Raw genomic sequence first — 17,757 nt, 5'->3', positions numbered from 1 at the left:
TTACAAAATACAATATTTATATACACCATAACAAGACTTCTTAACAATGTAGCTTCAACATGAAAGAGAAATTGTCAATATAGTTAGGTGGTTTTAGATACAATGTATTGGTTCTATAGTTAAAAATAAACTGTCAAAATAATAATAAAGTGGTTTTAGATTTTTAGTTTTTCGGTCTTATCCTCTTCATTGATGTCGGGTTTGACTGTATTTGCGGGATTCTTCATGAGTGTTCCAAGGACAACACCTAGGAACATCAGCATACCAACATGGATATTAGATCGGAATTTGGTGGCACAGTCATCAGCATCATCCAGATTTACAGTGTAGAGCTGAAACGAAACAAACCAGTGAGATGAGTATTTAACAGTGATGTCATTAAGAATAGATTCAACAGACGGAAATGATGAATACATGGCTAGTACTGTGTGGCATGAATGTCGTGTGACCTAAACAATGAACTCTAACAGTGACACAATTTCAATAGTTGATCTTAAATATTAACACCATACAGTACATGTAATTGCTAGCTAATAAAAACCAATCGGCGAGGAGCTTTTGAATGCATATTGCAAAGTTATTAACATGCAAACATTATGTAAAACTACATTAGGCTGCCTGGTCAGCATGTATTGTTTGTAATTCTATACCTTTATCAAATAGGCAGCGAAAAATCACCAGCTGTCAACTATAAACATCCTTTCTTAAGCAATAGTCTTTCAAAGACACATGTAGTGTTTAAAGAACTTTTCATTTCAAACCTCAACACTGACAATATTCAGTGGGATTCGGTCCTTGAATAAACAATATGTTTGCATCTTCTTAATTGGAAAACTTTTGTTGTTAATATTCATTAATTATTTTTTCTGTTTTTAAAGGAAACAACATAAACGTCGAGAGATATACACATGTACCAATTAGGGGGCAATATTTAGAAAATCTATTAAGACCACCTCCAACCCCAAAAATACAACTACAGCAATTAATACACTGCTTTATGCTACACTTTATATACAAAAACATAAACCAGGTTGAAGCATTTCAAAAGGTAAGGGGGCCATTAAATATGAATATATTGTTACCAAGCACTTCTTTTTAAACACAGTACAGCAAACATTTTTTAATATATACATATATTAATCTACCTGTATTTGAAGCTCACAATCTTCTAGAAACTAACAGGTATACCTGGTGAGACAAGTGTGCTGCCGTGGTGGCGACAGCAGCATAGAATGGCCAGGTCTGATCGCTGAGATAGCCCGTCAGAGACAGCCCACCAATCATGATGCTGGCAAACACCGTGAGGACGGGCTTCGTCTTGTCACCGAGAGCCAGGGCTGAGGACTTCACACCAATAAGCATGTCATCATACTTATCCTAAGGCAAATAAATAAATAAATAAATAAAATTAATAAATATTATAAATAGATATATGAATAAATATTATAAATAATTAAAACAAATAAATATTATAAATAAATAAATAAATAAAATAAATTAAAACAAATAATAAATAAATAAATTAAAACAAATAATAATAAATAAATTAAATTAAACAAATAAATAAATAAATAAATAAATAAATTAAATATAAATAAATAGATAAATAGATAAATAAATAGATAAATAAAATAATATTAAACCCTCACTGTCAAATGTACAGCAACAGAAGTTTTAAAATAATTTCAAATCTTTCCTTAAAATATTGGATTCGCATGTTACTAAAAAAATATTTTTAAAAATAAAATTATGTTAAACCATTACTGTCAAGTGTACACTATCAAAAGTTTTAAATAATTTAAAATTTTACATTTTTATATTTGATTCTCAGGTTACCGAAAAAAGGTAATTTATTTACACCCTTGTATAAAAATATTGAACAATATTGTTCGAACTAGTTCTTTTTGAAATCCACAATACAAACATGGTGAAAACTTACAATTTGTAAGCTCTTTCAGTTCTTTCTCACAATATTTTTCTGAAATTTGTATTTAATGAAGTAAATAGCACTACGGTAAAATTCAGTGTGTTCTTGATTTATTTGTTTAAAAGTCTAAAAGTTACATCATTGAACCTAAAGCAGTTTCCTCTAAACAGTATCGACACCAACATAAAAAATTGTACATTTGTAAGTCGGTTAATGGTACAATATTGGCTGTAACATTTCACAATTAAAATTCCTACTCCAAGCAATTTATTGCTGATTACATGTGTAAAGCAAAGGCAACAACTCTTCCTCACTGATTAGAGCTAACAGTAAAGAGATTATTTTGTAAAATTCTGACTACATTCTGTGATCAGTGTGATATCAAAGGTTGTGATTATACCAGAGATGAAAACAACCATAAACAAAAAACATCTAGGAACATTTTGCTGGGTCTTCCAAATGAGAGAATTACTGCCAGCCTTTCATTCAAGGGGCTCTCCTGAATCTGCTGCCATTGTTGGGAATGGAAATGGGTACTCTTATTTACGTGCCCATATCCACAGAGGTTCAGGCATGCCAACCCCGGACTTAGCCTCTGACTTCGCCAGTGACCAATTCCGGGACAGGAGGGGCTGCCATTGTTAGAATTGCCCGACTAATAAGGCCCTTTTAACAACTAAAATTACACTTTATATATACTGACAGAAAGAAATAAGGGAACACATCGAAATGTAGACCAAATTTAATTCACTACTAGCATAGTAATGTCTGTATTTCATACCAATTAAGTTGTAATGTGTGATTGAATGTCTGTAGTGTTGAATGTGCTGCCTATATATTCCCAGTCAACTTCTGACAATATCAATTGATTTTTGATGCAGTCATTTTTCTTGTTGCTATCTGTGTGATCCTTTATTTCTTTCCATCAGTATATAAATGTTTTTGCTTAGAACATCAGTGTCTCTTATATCCAGAGTGTTTCTGATCATCCTGTATGTAGCAGCTTAAACTTCTAATCTAAATTTTGTCCTAAGAAAGAAGTTACTGGGAATCGGGATATAAAATCTACTTTGGTTTACTACAAACATTAGAACAAATAGAAACACATGGAATATTCAGATACTGATATTCTAAACAAGAAAGTAGTCATTAACAAGAGTACCTGAGTAGTCATTAACAAGAGTACCTGAGTAGTCATTAACAAAAGTAGGTCGCAGTGACCTAGTTATGGTACACAGCCCACCACCATCCCAAGTTGTATTTGCATGCAAGGTTTGATGATCCTGTATGAATTGATAAGAAAGCTATGTTTCGGAAACAAAACATTTATGGATGGATGGACAGATGAATGAATGGACGTACGGAAGAACAACATCATACCATAATGCGATCTGTCAAAGATGAGCATATAAACGGCTCTACTAGTTGGGAATATGTGACAATGGCAGCAAACTCAGGACAGTTTCTTTAAAGGACAGGAAAACAAAAATAATTTTTTGGGTGGCACTAAAACAGACTTTTAGAACAATCTGGACGTTTTCATCTCTGCAATACTATGTTCTGCCAGTGGAGCACATCAAATAAGAGAGCTCTTCTTTTAATTAGCCTACATGTACATGGTGGAAAAACGTTATCAAAAATATATTTTGGTTGTTTGTTAACATTTCTCAAATGCACTATTGCTTGGTGTTTTTTGCTTTTTTATAAAGTGGAGAGAAGCAAATTATTGAATTAAATTTGTGTACAGTATATCACCATCATTTTCCATTAATCTATTGTGTAAATAATTTTATTTCAAACATATAAACTGTATAAGGGTTGCAAGGAATAAATTACTGAGCTAAGCATACTATATAATGGGTGGGGTGAGTGGTATTTTTGAGGGGAGGGATTTAATAACAAGAGATTTTACAGGGGCGGCACAGTGTAAAAAATAGTGATATGGCTCATGGTTGCCAGACTCGACTTTCAAATTACTGGTAAGGACATTTTCACAGATATAGCAAATATAACACAAACACACACACAAGTGTTACAGCCATGCCGTACCTCTTTGTAAAGTGGTACGGCCATGGCCACACCGTCTGCGCCGCCACTGTTTTAGTAAAGAAAAATGGATTATTAGTTGGTAATGTCAAATTCAATTGTATAAAACATATACATGTGTATATCAGTGAATACATATAAATTCAAGATGCAAGGTTAATAAAATTAATAACTGTAAGAATTGCTCACACCTCACAAATTGAACAGTTGGGTAGGTCTATATCAACACCGGTCCTAGGCAGTCATGGGGACCACAGCCAAATTTACAGTAGAAGGAAAATAAGCTATTCAGAGACCCAGAACTCTGTCTTAAGCACACAGAATGCTATCATAATGGTACTACATGTACATGTAAGTCACACCCGGGTTAATCCTGGTTCATACATTTTGTACTCCTGGAGCTTCAGGTGGCATCGTGGTTAAGCCATTGGACGTAAGGCTGGTAGGTACAGGGTTCACAGCATGGTACCGGCTGCAACCCAGAGCAGCAAGTTTTTATGACTCAGTGGGTAAGGCCACTACATCCTCTTCGCTTTCATTATCCACTAACAATTAACAACTAACCCAGTGTCCTGGACAGACAGCCCAGATAGCTGAGGTGTGTGCCCAGGACAGCATGCTTGAACCTTAATTAGATATAATCATGAAAATGAGTTGAAATTAATACAAATCAGGTAGCCTTCAACTAACCAGAGAATCTCACCCAAAATCAATATTTACTATATATATACCCTGTATATATATATATATATATACCCTGTGTGTGTGTGTATATATATTAAAGATTAAGCCCAGAACAACTATGCGAATCTTTGGTAAGTAAATATATATATATTTACTTACCAAAGATTCGCATACATGTAGTCAATCTGGGCTTAATCTTTAACATTTTAATTTACTAAATCCAGGATAGGCCTATCTAAATTTGTTTTAATCTATAGGTGAAAGGATTACCCATCATGCTTTCTAATAAGCAAGTACAGTACAGTAATCGGACCTGACAACTGAACAAACACTTCAAATAACAGACAATTTGTTGAGCATACAGCAAATCTGAGATTCTGAACTGAATCAGTTGTTGTCATACATTATTTTTTTTTTTTTTTTTTAGGGGATGGCAGGAATTCCCCATGCTTTCTATAAGCAGGTATGGCAATTGGCATTTGAAAAAAGAACAAACAACTAAAATGTAGTTTTTTTACTCACTTGGTGAGCATAGATGGTGTCATAAATTAGAGTCCATGCTATACACCCTGCATACAATGGCAAAATTAGTAGCCAGTCGGTATGTCCCTTGACAGCAGAGAACCCGAGAATAGCCCCATAGTTGAACGTCAGACCTATATGCACAGCAACCAGAAAAGCATTGTAATAAAATTTTCAACAAGAAACACTATTAAGAAATCTCTCAAACAGCATCTTCTTTTTTTTTTAAATAATAGCTTTATGTCTCTGTCACATTCAAGCAAGTAGCCAAATAATTTTATAATATCCAAGGGTCAACAAGAAAGGACAATACTTCTCGTTGTCTTCTAGTTCTTTCTTTTTTTGACACACATTAATTTTATCAACCCAAAAGAAAACATATCCATTGTACCTTTTTCTCAAAATTTCAAGAAATGTAGACAATATATATCAAGACCCAAAATCTATATCACATGCATCTTATGAATATGCCTCATGCATGTAATCAAAATCTATATCTGCTGTCAATCAAGAAAAATACTTCAAAACATCCAGTCAACTTGCATCTATCCATCACTATAAAGTATATGGCAGTCTTATCACCTTGAAACCAGAACTAGTACGTCTAATGAAAACTAAATATATTAACATGACCTGTGTACTAGATGTGACATACTTCAAAAGTGCAAGTGTCAGGGGTGTATATATCATAGTATGTTGTGTCTGTCTGGAAAGTTGTTCCTCTGCATGTTATATCCAACAATATAAGGTACTTAGGTACCCAGAATATTTATTCTGAGTATTTTAAGCTAACCCTAACCTTTACGTTTTAATTGAAAATATAATATCGACCCATTTTTTCAGATGTAATGAAACTTCACTGCAGCAAGAATATTTTATGTATGAACGTATCATTGGTTACAGACATATTTCTACTATAATAGCTCCTCATAATTCCTGTTTTAAGCAGATAGTTTAAATTTGTTGGCTGTGTTTTCTCGAAAAACCAGCTGCAGCCCAAATGATCGCTTGAGATGTTTTTAGGCTGGTGCTGTACTGTTCCATAAAATATAATTAATTTTGATGTCTTAGAACAGAATCTCACTGGCAAAACCATGACATTAAGTACCCATTCATGTCAATTTTGGACCTTCTATTTTCAAATTTATATAAGATGCTGTGTTGGTCTATGGAGGGTGAGACTAGTATGAGAGTTACATGATTTGACTACATGTACATGTAGGTTAAGGCAACAGATTAATTTCTCATTATCAAAAGGTACATGTATTAATGTGAATTCCATCTTTTAATATTATTTGAATAAAATTAGCACAGACAATTTCCTAACCACTGTTTTGGCTTCGTATATCATTTAAATAAAACATATCTTAATTTCATTTCATATCCATATTTCGTAAATGGTTCAAAATGTTTTTAAAATTACAATGTTTTCTTTAGACATGGTTACATGCATTAATTATCTTCAAACAAAATAATTTCAGAAGCAATTTTGCATTCAAAGTTTCCAGGTGTTCAGATAACGGAAGCACCATGCACCAAGTTTACTGTTATTGAAGGGTGATGCAAATTGATTTAAATCAATTTCAATTGCAATCAATTAAAACAAACCAGCTACAGGTATGTTATTACATCAATCATGCTTTGCCACATTAACAAAAACCTAACGGTCTATCTGCTTTCACACCTGTCAAAATAGTTCTGAGTTCTGTACATTGAGAAGACAATGCAATTTACATGTCAGTATGTTTTTATTTTGTATAATTATTGGGAGACGAAATATTATGTTTAAATTTAAAACGATTATAGTTTTTTTGTTGTTTAATGACACCACAAAAGCACACTTACTTATTAATCATTAGCCATATTGGATATCAAATTAAAAAGGTGAATGAAAACAAAAGTATCATTTGTCAAACGTAAGAGTAAAAACAATTACCATTGGATAAGCTATATTTATTATTGTGTACAAAGCCAAAACAATGGTGTGTGAATTGTCCATCTTCAACCTTACAAGAGTAGAATACAACAGAGCAGACAAGATTATGATAAAGGAAATGTTAGTATAGACAAACTTTTCATTTCCGTGGGGTGCAAGTGCCACCATGCCTTTCAACATTATGAGGTGTTTAACTTTCCTGGGGTTTTATAAAAGGAAAATCTATATATCATAACAGGACAGTACAGTACAGCATAGGATGGTACCTTACTGCACAATACAGTACAGTTATAGCATTAATTCTAATCAACTGTCTCTTCTTATACCAACTGAATGTGTGAATCAATTATGAATTAACGTTTAAAGATACCCCAGCACATTGGTAACGCATCAAATATGTGTAGTAGTAGTAGTAGTAGGCACATACTGACTTCTTGTCTACGGCAGAACACAGGTTATCACAGCCTTTGATAAACCCACTGGTTTAGATTCAGTATAAGTCGAGTAACAGGAGAAATAAGCCGAGGAATGTATAATTTACTTGTGAAAGGCTCAACAAGCCAAACGTGAGAGAGTGAAAAGGTTTCATTTTGTGTGCCAGTATTATAAAAGAAAGTGCAAGATGGCAATACTAAATGTACATGTAATACTTCAACATATTTTTCAGCCAGCCAACAAAAATAAAAATAAAAATAAGTGGATTAAGAAAAATAAAATTTGATTAAAAATAAATAAGATCTAATTCACTAAACTCTCGCAACTTTAAGATCTCGCAGTGCAATGCTAAAAGACTTGCTAAGAGGATGCTTTGTTGTCTAGCAGAGCCTAAAAGACCTTTGTGAATTAGGCCCCTGGCTTACAAGTGCTGTATGTGAAGTGCCCGAATTAAACTGAACATAGGGAGTTCAACATATTAAAGGCACCACAGTGGAATGCTAACATTTTCACACATATTAACAATATCGATAAGGGAACATAAACTATACATGTGGAACATGCAGGTTGTGTAAGGGGAAGACATACACTAGGCTCAATGTTTTTATTATGGTACTTACATGTACATGTATTTTGTAAACAACAGATACATAAAAATATTGTCCGTTAATTTATTTTTTAATTTACAAACTTTTTCAGACTACTAACATTATTATTTGTAACAGAGACATAAAGAGCACCCATTAAAAGAAAAAAATGCTGGAGAGATCATTCTTAAAAAACAAGTAACTTGCGTCACTTTGGGTTATTAAACCTGAAAATTTCAAGAAATAAAAAATGAAACAGAAGCCAAATTTATATTAAATGCTGATGACATGCAACATGAAAGAAATTGTTTTTCTTAGTAATGTGTATACATTATTTAGTTCTCAAGAAAACAAAATACAGCAGCTGCATGTACCGTTAATGGAGAAGGGTATTATGAGAATATTAGTACAACATTTTATTAAGATACAGTTTCCATACACATGTATCACAATACATATAAATATTAATATTTTATTTACAGTGGCGTCAATCGATTTTAAGGAAGGCTTGTAACAATTTTTTTTTTAAATACATTATACAAGTTGAAGTTTATTACATATCATTTCAGCATACTAAACCGTATTTAATAATGTCAGACACTTTCGTTTTGTCACATCTGTGAACAGACACCGTAAGAAAACCAATCGAATCTAAGGTATCAGAGTTATCTGACTGACATCAAACTTGAAATACAGAACCGGCCTCGGTGGCACAGTGGTTAAGCCATCGGATTACAGGCTGGTAGGTACAGAGTTCGCAGCCCGGTACCAGCTCCAACCTAGAGCAAGTTCTTAAGGGCTCAATGGGTAGGTGTAAGGCCACTGCACCCTATTCTCTCTCACTAAAAAACACTAACCAACTAACAACTAACCCACTGTCCTGATAGCCGAGGTGTGTGCCCAGGACATAGTGTTTGAACCTTAATTGGCTATAAGCCCGAAAATAAGTTTAAAAGAAATAAAATACAGAAAATAACAAGTAGGGAGTATCATAATAATATATTATTTACTCCTTGAATCATGTCAGTATACCAATAATATCTCGCATTCCTAATGAAATACCCTTTCTCTAGGTCAAGCATTAGAAACTGGGTTAAATAGATTAATATTGATAAAAAAAAAGAGAGAAGGAAACACTGTGCAAGACTTGATGCACAGTCTTTCTGAAGTGAACAGCAATAGTCTTGCAAAATGTTTACGTTTAAAAAGAACAAAACTCTGTGTTGCTGCCAAAGAGAACAAAATGCAGATGCTTTGTTACGTGATGTGATGTTCAACTTGTACATGGAAATAGCAGTACCATTTTCATGAATATATTTAAGACTATAAATATTCAACATGCATTTCATGCTCCTATCAGATGACTTTTCAAGATCTAACATACTTGTTGCAAGTGAGATTAAAATATACAGTATTAACACAGTATATCCTATAACTTACCCATGATATCCATGTCATAAACCCATGTGATAATTTACTTTATTAACCTGGTTAATAATGGTATGCAAATTTGCAAGGTCTCAGTTAATGTGTTGCTGTGAATGGGTCATTTGCTTACAAGTCAACAAGACCAGTGTACCAGAGTGTAACGTTTTCAAAGATTTGTTTAAAATGCGTGACGTCAAACTAATCTGTGCTAATCGTGATGACATCATATTATCAATGGTGGCGACTGTGATTTACTGAAAAATTAATTAAAATGTTATTTTAGAAGTGTTATAGGATAAATAGAATTCGCTACTCGTGTTTTTTAATAGGTAAAATATTAACCTCGTCTAGTTAATCGGTATTTGTCTCGGCAGAGCCTCGACAAATACCGATTAACATAGACTCGGTTGATATTTTCCACATTAAAAAAATACTTGTGATGAATCCTCTATATATTAGTTGTACATATATGACAGAACAAGCATGCCAGTGATATTAAGTCTGACTTTATAGGTAATTTTTTTCTCATAAGTTATATACACTAATTCAAACATAAAGTAAACTGTTTGAGTAAAAATGATTTCTCAAATTATCATGACACTTCTAACAGAAAAATCAACATGGCTGGTAGAATAGCTTGCTGTAATAGTTTGTCTTTTTCACATATATTAACAATTGTCATTTTAATTGATACATGTAGGTCTATACAAGTGCTTAAAACCAAGTTATTAACTAATTTAGTTGTTTAACACTGTCATCCTAGTGCATGTCTTTCAGTTTATAAAACTATTTAAGACCAAAACAACAGGATATATATTGGTGAATTAAAAAATAATAATAATAATAATTCAGAAAAGATGAACTTGAATATTAAAAACGGGAACTGTAACATGCTGTGCTGCATGCAAGTTTATAAATGTACCAAAAATGATTAAGACTGGATTAATAATGGCCAACAGGTAAAAATAACAAAATACATGTACAAATACAAAAAATACAGGTAAACCAAGCCGATGAAGCAGGAATTAGTCACTGTTATGTGCTATACTGCCTACATGAGCTACATAACACAGCAAGCAAGTGTTAATGGAAAGATGGATTAAGGGATGAAAGCATCAGGATATGTACATGTACATAGCGCCGCAATATTTTGTTTTCATACCAATTTATATATACAGTGTACTTCATTCATAAATAATATTAAAGCATTATCAGTTAATACGGCAAAAGTTTCAAAATATGGTTATTCTCTCTCTTTTTCCAGTTTCTGTTTCATTTTTTTTATGGTTTGTCAATATCTGTCGACCTCCGTAACTGCAAGTCGTTTCGAACCCCTTCCTGATACCGGATGGTCTACGTTTAGTCACAACAATGACCAAAACCTTGCCGCTATGTGAAAACGTCTTGTGTACCTGGTGCGAGTAAATAGAGTCATAGAAAATAGTGTAGACGACGCAGGCCAAGTACAAGGGGAGCACGGTGCAGTCGAGACTTCCCTTCAGAGCCGACCAGGACAGCAGGACGCCCCAGTTCAGAGTTACACCTGAAAGAAAAGTCACCTCTGTTCTCTTGACGACATGAACAGCAATCATAATTAACGAATTGGCTATGTAAGAAACAGATTGGAAATCTATGTGTTCATTATCTTTGGAAATAGGTTATTTAATAAATGTTAGTTCGTTGTTTAACAACATCACTAGAGCACACTAATATATCAATCATCGGCTATTGGGTGTCAAACGTTTTGACATAGTCTTAGTGGAAACCTGCAACATTTTTCCCGTTTGCAGCTAAGGATCTTTTATATGCAGTTTCTCACCGACATGACAACACATACCACAGCCTATGATATACTAATCGTGGAGCACTGGCTGGGACGGGGGGAAAAAACCCAATCAGAGAATGGAAGGAAATATTTTATTTAACGACGCACTCAACACATTTTATTTACGGTTATATAGTGTCAGACATATGGTCAAGGACCACACAGATATTGAGAGGAAACCCGCTGTTGCCACTTCATAGGCTACTCTTTTCAATTAGCAGCAAGGGATCTTTTACATGCATCATCCCACAGACAGGGTAGTACATACCGCGGCCTTTGATATGCCAGTCGTGGTGCAATGGCTGGAACGAGAAATAGACCAATGGCCCATCGACAGGGATCAACCCCAGACCGACCGCACGCTTTACCACTGGGCTACGTCCCGCCCTGCAACCAGAGAATGGGTCCACTGAGGTAGTTTGATCCACCACTCTTTTAATTATGAAAGGTAGGCACGGTGGAGTTCAGCAATTGTCGCTGAAAACTGATGCCTAATGCCTACACTCACTCTACTGAAAACAAACAGCTCAGTAATAGTAAATGGCTTAGTGATAGCAGAGAACAATATTTCTAAATGTTAGGTAACTGGAAATTGGTTCACACAATTTTTACCTATTAGTAACTGACTGTATACTTATTGACAATCAAAATGTTAAAAAAATCTATCCAAAATTTGTGTAATACACAAATAAAGGTTTAGTGATCTTGAAGCTTGCAACTTATAACAGGCCACCATATGACTGCTTGAATTTAAAGTTGTGTAACTAATACATGAACAGAACAATTGTTCAAGTAAACAATTGGGCTATGTGATATATACATGTACAGCTTAGTACAACAATGTGAAAAATGGAAATGTTTCTTTAATGACACCTGAGCATACAGTTTAAACAGTGGCTGTTAGTCAAACATATGGTAATTGTTTTAACATTTTTTACAAGGTTAAAGAACAAATCAATTGCTGTCAAATTAGCTACTCAATCTTCAATCTGCATAGCTGCAGGTGTCTTTGAAATACAATTTCGCAAAACAGGACAACACATACAAATGCCTGTATGTACTAGTCACTGGCTTAAATGGAAAATAACTCAATATATCCACTGAAGGATACTGATCAAAGAATCAAGGCCTGGTAACACGTCAGATGTACACCATACATAATGTGTGGCATACGTATGACGTAAGTGTTATGAGTGCTTTGTGTTACCGGGCCCTGGACTTCATGCCTAAAGTGAGTGCTCAAACCACAGGCCTTAACACACTTTGTCCACTAATTATTACACACACGGGTATGGCGCTACAAAATATATATCATATCAATAACAAAAAAATCAAGTGAATAGCATTCACTAGGAAAGATTAATTCAAGCTGTAATTGGCAAATGAAGTAAGAAAATTCTAATTTATATACAAATACTAGTAATTAAAAAATAAAAATTTATAGCTGTGTCTTAAGGCCTTTGACTGTCATCCTTTCAAATTTCATATTCCAACTAAATAATATTTTAACTATTAAAAGCAAAATTAAAAATGTGAACAAAACACATGGTTTGAAGCACAGATGAGATTACATGAGAAAGTTTCTGAAACTTATTTACAGTTAGTTATAATTAATTTAACAACTTCAGTTTTACAGCAACATATAAAATTTAACTGCAGCACGAAATTCAAATATGTCTGGCTTAAACTATTTTTAATGAAAATGAATCCTTATGCTTACCAATGTTAACCAAATAACTTTATACCAACCTAGCATGACTTGTGGCCAGTTCGTAAATCTCTTAGCGAGAGGATAAGCTATCACTAAACCCATTGAAGAAGCTCCCAGCAGAATACTGAAAATTCAACATTATTATTATATAGACAATTAATAAACATGTTACCTGTTATTACCAAATTTATGTTCTGAGTAAATTAATTATTACGTGTCCCAAGCTTTAAACTACATAATATTAATTTGTGTGTTTGCCAAATGGTGTTAAGTCATATTTAGTACAAACAAGGTCATTGGTTGTTAAATACCAAATCGTCCAATATTTACATTACATCATGGATAATTAAATTTCCGTTACATTCATTGCAACATAACGTCATCCCATTGGTCCAGACGCAGCAACGGGAGTTTGTTATTTCTCTATTCATGAACGTAAAAATTACGTTGTCTGGGAAACCATCATACCTGATGATGTCATTTTATGTGGGCATGTTGTCTTATTGAGTGCTATTGTTTATGGACCAAAAATAATTCAAAATAAAGTATGAAGTGTTGTTATTATTACAAGTATGAGTCTAATTTAATTATAAGTATTGTCTGTTATTTCTTTTATGTTCGTCTGAGTATGAACAAAACAAATCATCCGCAAACTTATGTAAGAATGGGTTTACCGATTCACAAAGTTTGTGGATGACTTTTTTTTGTTCATATTGCAATGAACATAAAAGAAGTAACAGACAATCCTTAAATGATCATTTCTCTGTAAGAAAATATTATTTTAATTTCTACGACTATGAGTGAACTCTGAGGTAATAAAACCAAATAACATATCCATAAATACCTAAAAGGATTGCTCTAAACGTTAATTTGTTTGAAATACAATCAGCAATATTAAAGGGACATTCCTGAAACACAAAGGAATCACAAACTTGAAAAACATGCCCAAGCCTCTTACCTGTAGGTATTGAGTTGAAGTAGTATGGCAAGAGCCAGACCCAGCTGGGATCCCAGGAAAACCAACGCTTGGAAGTGCGTGATCTCTCCGGAGGCGAGAGGTCGCAGCTTAGTTCTCTCCACCTGAAATTACAGGTATCAGGAATATTAAAAGATGTCACCCAAGTTTTCAAAATAATTTCTTTTTTTTCCCTCTTTTTTTTTTTTTGCATAGAATTAATTTTGAGCTAATGTGACCAAAAAACACTTTAAATATGTCCAACTTGACAACTGATGGGAAAGGTAAATGATTTCTCAGTTAACGGTGAAAAAAAGCAGCTCAAAATAGTAAGAAATATTTTATACTTTAACGAAACCTATGATAGAAACTAACTTTTTTGTCAAAGTCTTTATCCCACATGTCATTGATTATGCAGCCCGATCCACGCATAAAGAATGCTCCAGCAGCAAACAGCATCAGCATGTACAAGTCTGGCAAGTGGCCAGGATCCGCAGCTATCCCAATACTCCACGCACATGGCCAGAACAGAAGATATGATCCTGAAATAAAACAATGTATATTATATAAAGGATTTGAATACAGGTCTCATTACCACCATACAGGTAGCTTCAAATTTTGCCAATAGAACTGCCTCTATTCAACAATCTCAGCTTAATAGAGAAAATGGTTAAGCCATCATGTGCAACCCCTGCAATTAACAAAATGATTACAGCAAAAAACATGCTGGCTTTTGATATAACAGTTGTGGTGCAATGGCTGAAATGAGAAATAGCTACGTCCCGCTGCTACAAAGAAAAGAAAGGGATGTTAAAAGCAACCATTTTATTCTCAAATATGTACTCCCCTCTCATATTAACATTTATGTATTCACCAACTAGAACACCAACATGCTACCCACAATACAAACTTACCGATGGGCTTATCAAAGCGAATTAGTTTCAAATATGGCTGTATCGAGGGTGGAGACGCATCTAGAATAGACTTCAGTGACATGCTCAGTTTCTTCGAACCGTCACGCTGAAAGACCTCAGTAGATAACAGCGGATGACCCATCAACATTTTCTTTCCAAGCGAATGATAAAATCGACAGTGAGGAACACCATTATAGCTGTCTAATGAAGATGTCGAATCATACAGAGGTCTCAATCCACATTTTGAGACTGTAGGTATGGACGGAGTTACTTTTTCTGAATAAATACCTGTGTAAACTATGCCAGGTTCATTTTTCATTTGATGTACAATTCCCAAACATGTGCCTGTACCCGTATCGAGACTGGATGTCTCTGTAACAGCAGGCAGGTTGTTATCTTTTCTGTATAATGTTGATGGGTGTTTGCTCCTTCTGTTGGAGGAGAGGGCAGATAAGTATTTCAGTGAAAGATGACATGGTTTTGAACAGGAAACAATTCTGCAACTTTTCACCAACATGATTGGTAAGTTTGTAATTTTAGTGCTGGATGACCACAGGCTGACTCCACAGCTGCTCAGTGATGATTCTGAAACAAAAATAAATGCGTGAAATACATGTACCTCAAAAAATATTCTGCCCATACATGTAAATGCATTATCCTGTACATAATATCCCTCAAAATAAGTTATCCAAGGGCACAGCCCTTTTGCGACTGTGATGTGCACCAGCTAGTTTTGATTTCATTACAGACTATAAGAATAAATTGTGTACACATAATTAGATTCTTTAGTACCAACATGCAATAGGCATGATTCAATCCAACTGGAGCATTGCATATATGGTTGCCCAAGAGCAGTTATTATATTTAGGCCTTCAGACAATTTTAACAAACTGATAATGAACAGGGATGTTCAACGTCATGACGTTAACTTCATGCGGTGACATCTTATAGTATTAATATAAATTAATGGTAGATACACACTTTTATTAAAGACTGTTTGACCGACTTATTACTTTCCATATGAAATTTTACCTCCAACTTTTGATCGAGGATTTATATATATACATGTATATATATATAAGCTGTGATCCAGTGGAATTTATTTGCATTTGACATTACTATAAATGTTTATGACATGTGCTGGTAAGTGGCATTTGTATTGTTATTTAAACTTGAAGAGCATTTTATAGATTAAAAGTATATAATTTCTGTTATGTAATATGGAACTGGCCCTATAGTTTCTTTATCACTAAAATTAAAAAAAAACCCACACCAATCATCACTTGTATACCATGTATAGTATCTGTAACCATTAACTCTTATCAATTCTAACTGAAAGATTAATTCATATATATATATATATATATATATATCTAGTTGGAAGTGATTGGATTTGAACTGAACGAGGCGGACAATTGCCCATCATTAGACATCACGGTCAGTTGTAAGTATGCCTACCTCGATAATACACAATTCTATGCTACATATTTTTTTTTATCAGTAGCAAGCTATTACAGAGTTCTACTCTATTTTCGGTAGCTGTATTCTATCTAACAAAATACGAAATTAATATAATGCATAAAAATTATGTTGCCTTCTGCATGTCTAAAGAGTTAATAGCTGTTAGATCCAACCACCGATCACGCGGAAACAGCGTCCAATCTTTTCAAGGTCGAAAAAGAGTTATCTGCTCCTTTTATCTGAGGGTCTACGCCAAAAGACGGACGTTATGAAGGGGCACGTAACGCAAAATTTGGCAATTTTTTAAAATGGGCATATTTCAAAATACTCATTTTGGTGTCTGATGAAATTTAAAACTTTGGCCTTGTATTCCTTTTAAGTCATTCACATTAGGAAGTAAAGTATTAGAGATTTGTATGAGGCAGGAAGAGCTGCATCAATACCATGCATAACAAATTCCGTAACCCATTTTGACTTAGTGAAGTTTAGTTTTGGTGTCGGACATTGATAGAAATCAAGGATGCCAACTTAACAGAATCAATGCAACATTCTATCATAAGTATATGAACGAACTTTGACTAACCAATATTGTTTAATAACCAAGAAACATGTTTGAAATCTAGATTAGCTAACTTACTTCTCCGATTAACACTTTATGTTCTATAGGCATTTTAGCTTTGGAGTCGGATGGAAATTATATTTTTGTGTCGGATGGAAATAAAATTTGATACTTTTAATCAATATAATTTTTAATGATCACTGTGACGGAGACAGCCGTCTGAACATTAACTTTTGACCAGGGTCTGAAACAGCTGGAGTAACACTTGAATTATAGAAAGCCAATGCATGGAGTAATTAACCCAATTAGTTAGATGGTATCGATATTGTTGGTAGTTTTAGAGAATTAGTGTGACTATTATTTTGACGCTCGTTCATAAATGGCAGAACAGCCAAAGATATAAGACACACAAGCTGGGAGTTCTTTCTGTACATGGACTTGGGTGGCAACCATGTACAGGCAGGAGGTGGAAACGCTGTCGGCTGGGCGAACTATTATCCTACACTGGAATCTGGCCTGGATTCATTGGTAAAGAACACATTCCATTAAGACGTTGCTGCTGCAGTTAAGGTCATTCAGTGCTGAAGTATCTGGCGATTGCTACACGTAGGCCTAATTTCTTAGCTCTTGGCTGATCATCTGGGTACTGGTCAGATCCTGGGGCCTAATTCACAAAGCTCTCTTGGCTCTGCTAGACAACAAAGCATCCCCTTTACAAGTCTTTTAGCATTTCCCTGCGAGATCGCAAAGTTGCGAGCATTTAGTGA

At 34.2% G+C, this 17,757-nt stretch overlaps 1 protein-coding gene across 2 annotated transcripts; it reads right to left on the bottom strand.

The window, feature by feature from the left end:
• LOC121368034 (4-hydroxybenzoate polyprenyltransferase, mitochondrial-like) lies at positions 1-16,669 on the bottom strand. Of its 2 annotated transcripts, none has more exons than XM_041492547.1 (8): positions 16,565-16,669; positions 14,971-15,555; positions 14,432-14,598; positions 14,060-14,181; positions 13,140-13,225; positions 10,978-11,108; positions 1,189-1,377; positions 1-332 (listed from the first exon to the last, which is right to left on the bottom strand). In XM_041492547.1, exons 2-8 carry the CDS (start codon positions 15,485-15,487, stop codon positions 156-158), a joined length of 1,389 nt encoding a protein of 462 aa, XP_041348481.1. In that variant the 5' UTR covers positions 15,488-15,555; positions 16,565-16,669; the 3' UTR covers positions 1-155. The 2 variants fall into 2 exon arrangements, with proteins under 2 accessions (XP_041348481.1, XP_041348480.1); XM_041492546.1 differs by lacking the exon at positions 10,978-11,108 and adding an exon at positions 5,180-5,313.
• Between the last annotated feature and the right edge of the window lie 1,088 nt (positions 16,670-17,757).

The sequence above is a fragment of the Gigantopelta aegis genome, chromosome 3, assembly GCF_016097555.1.
Source record: "Gigantopelta aegis isolate Gae_Host chromosome 3, Gae_host_genome, whole genome shotgun sequence".
Taxonomy (NCBI): Eukaryota; Metazoa; Mollusca; class Gastropoda; order Neomphalida; family Peltospiridae; genus Gigantopelta; species Gigantopelta aegis.
Note: the sequence above shows the minus strand (reverse complement) of the source record. Positions and strands in the feature narration are given on the sequence as shown.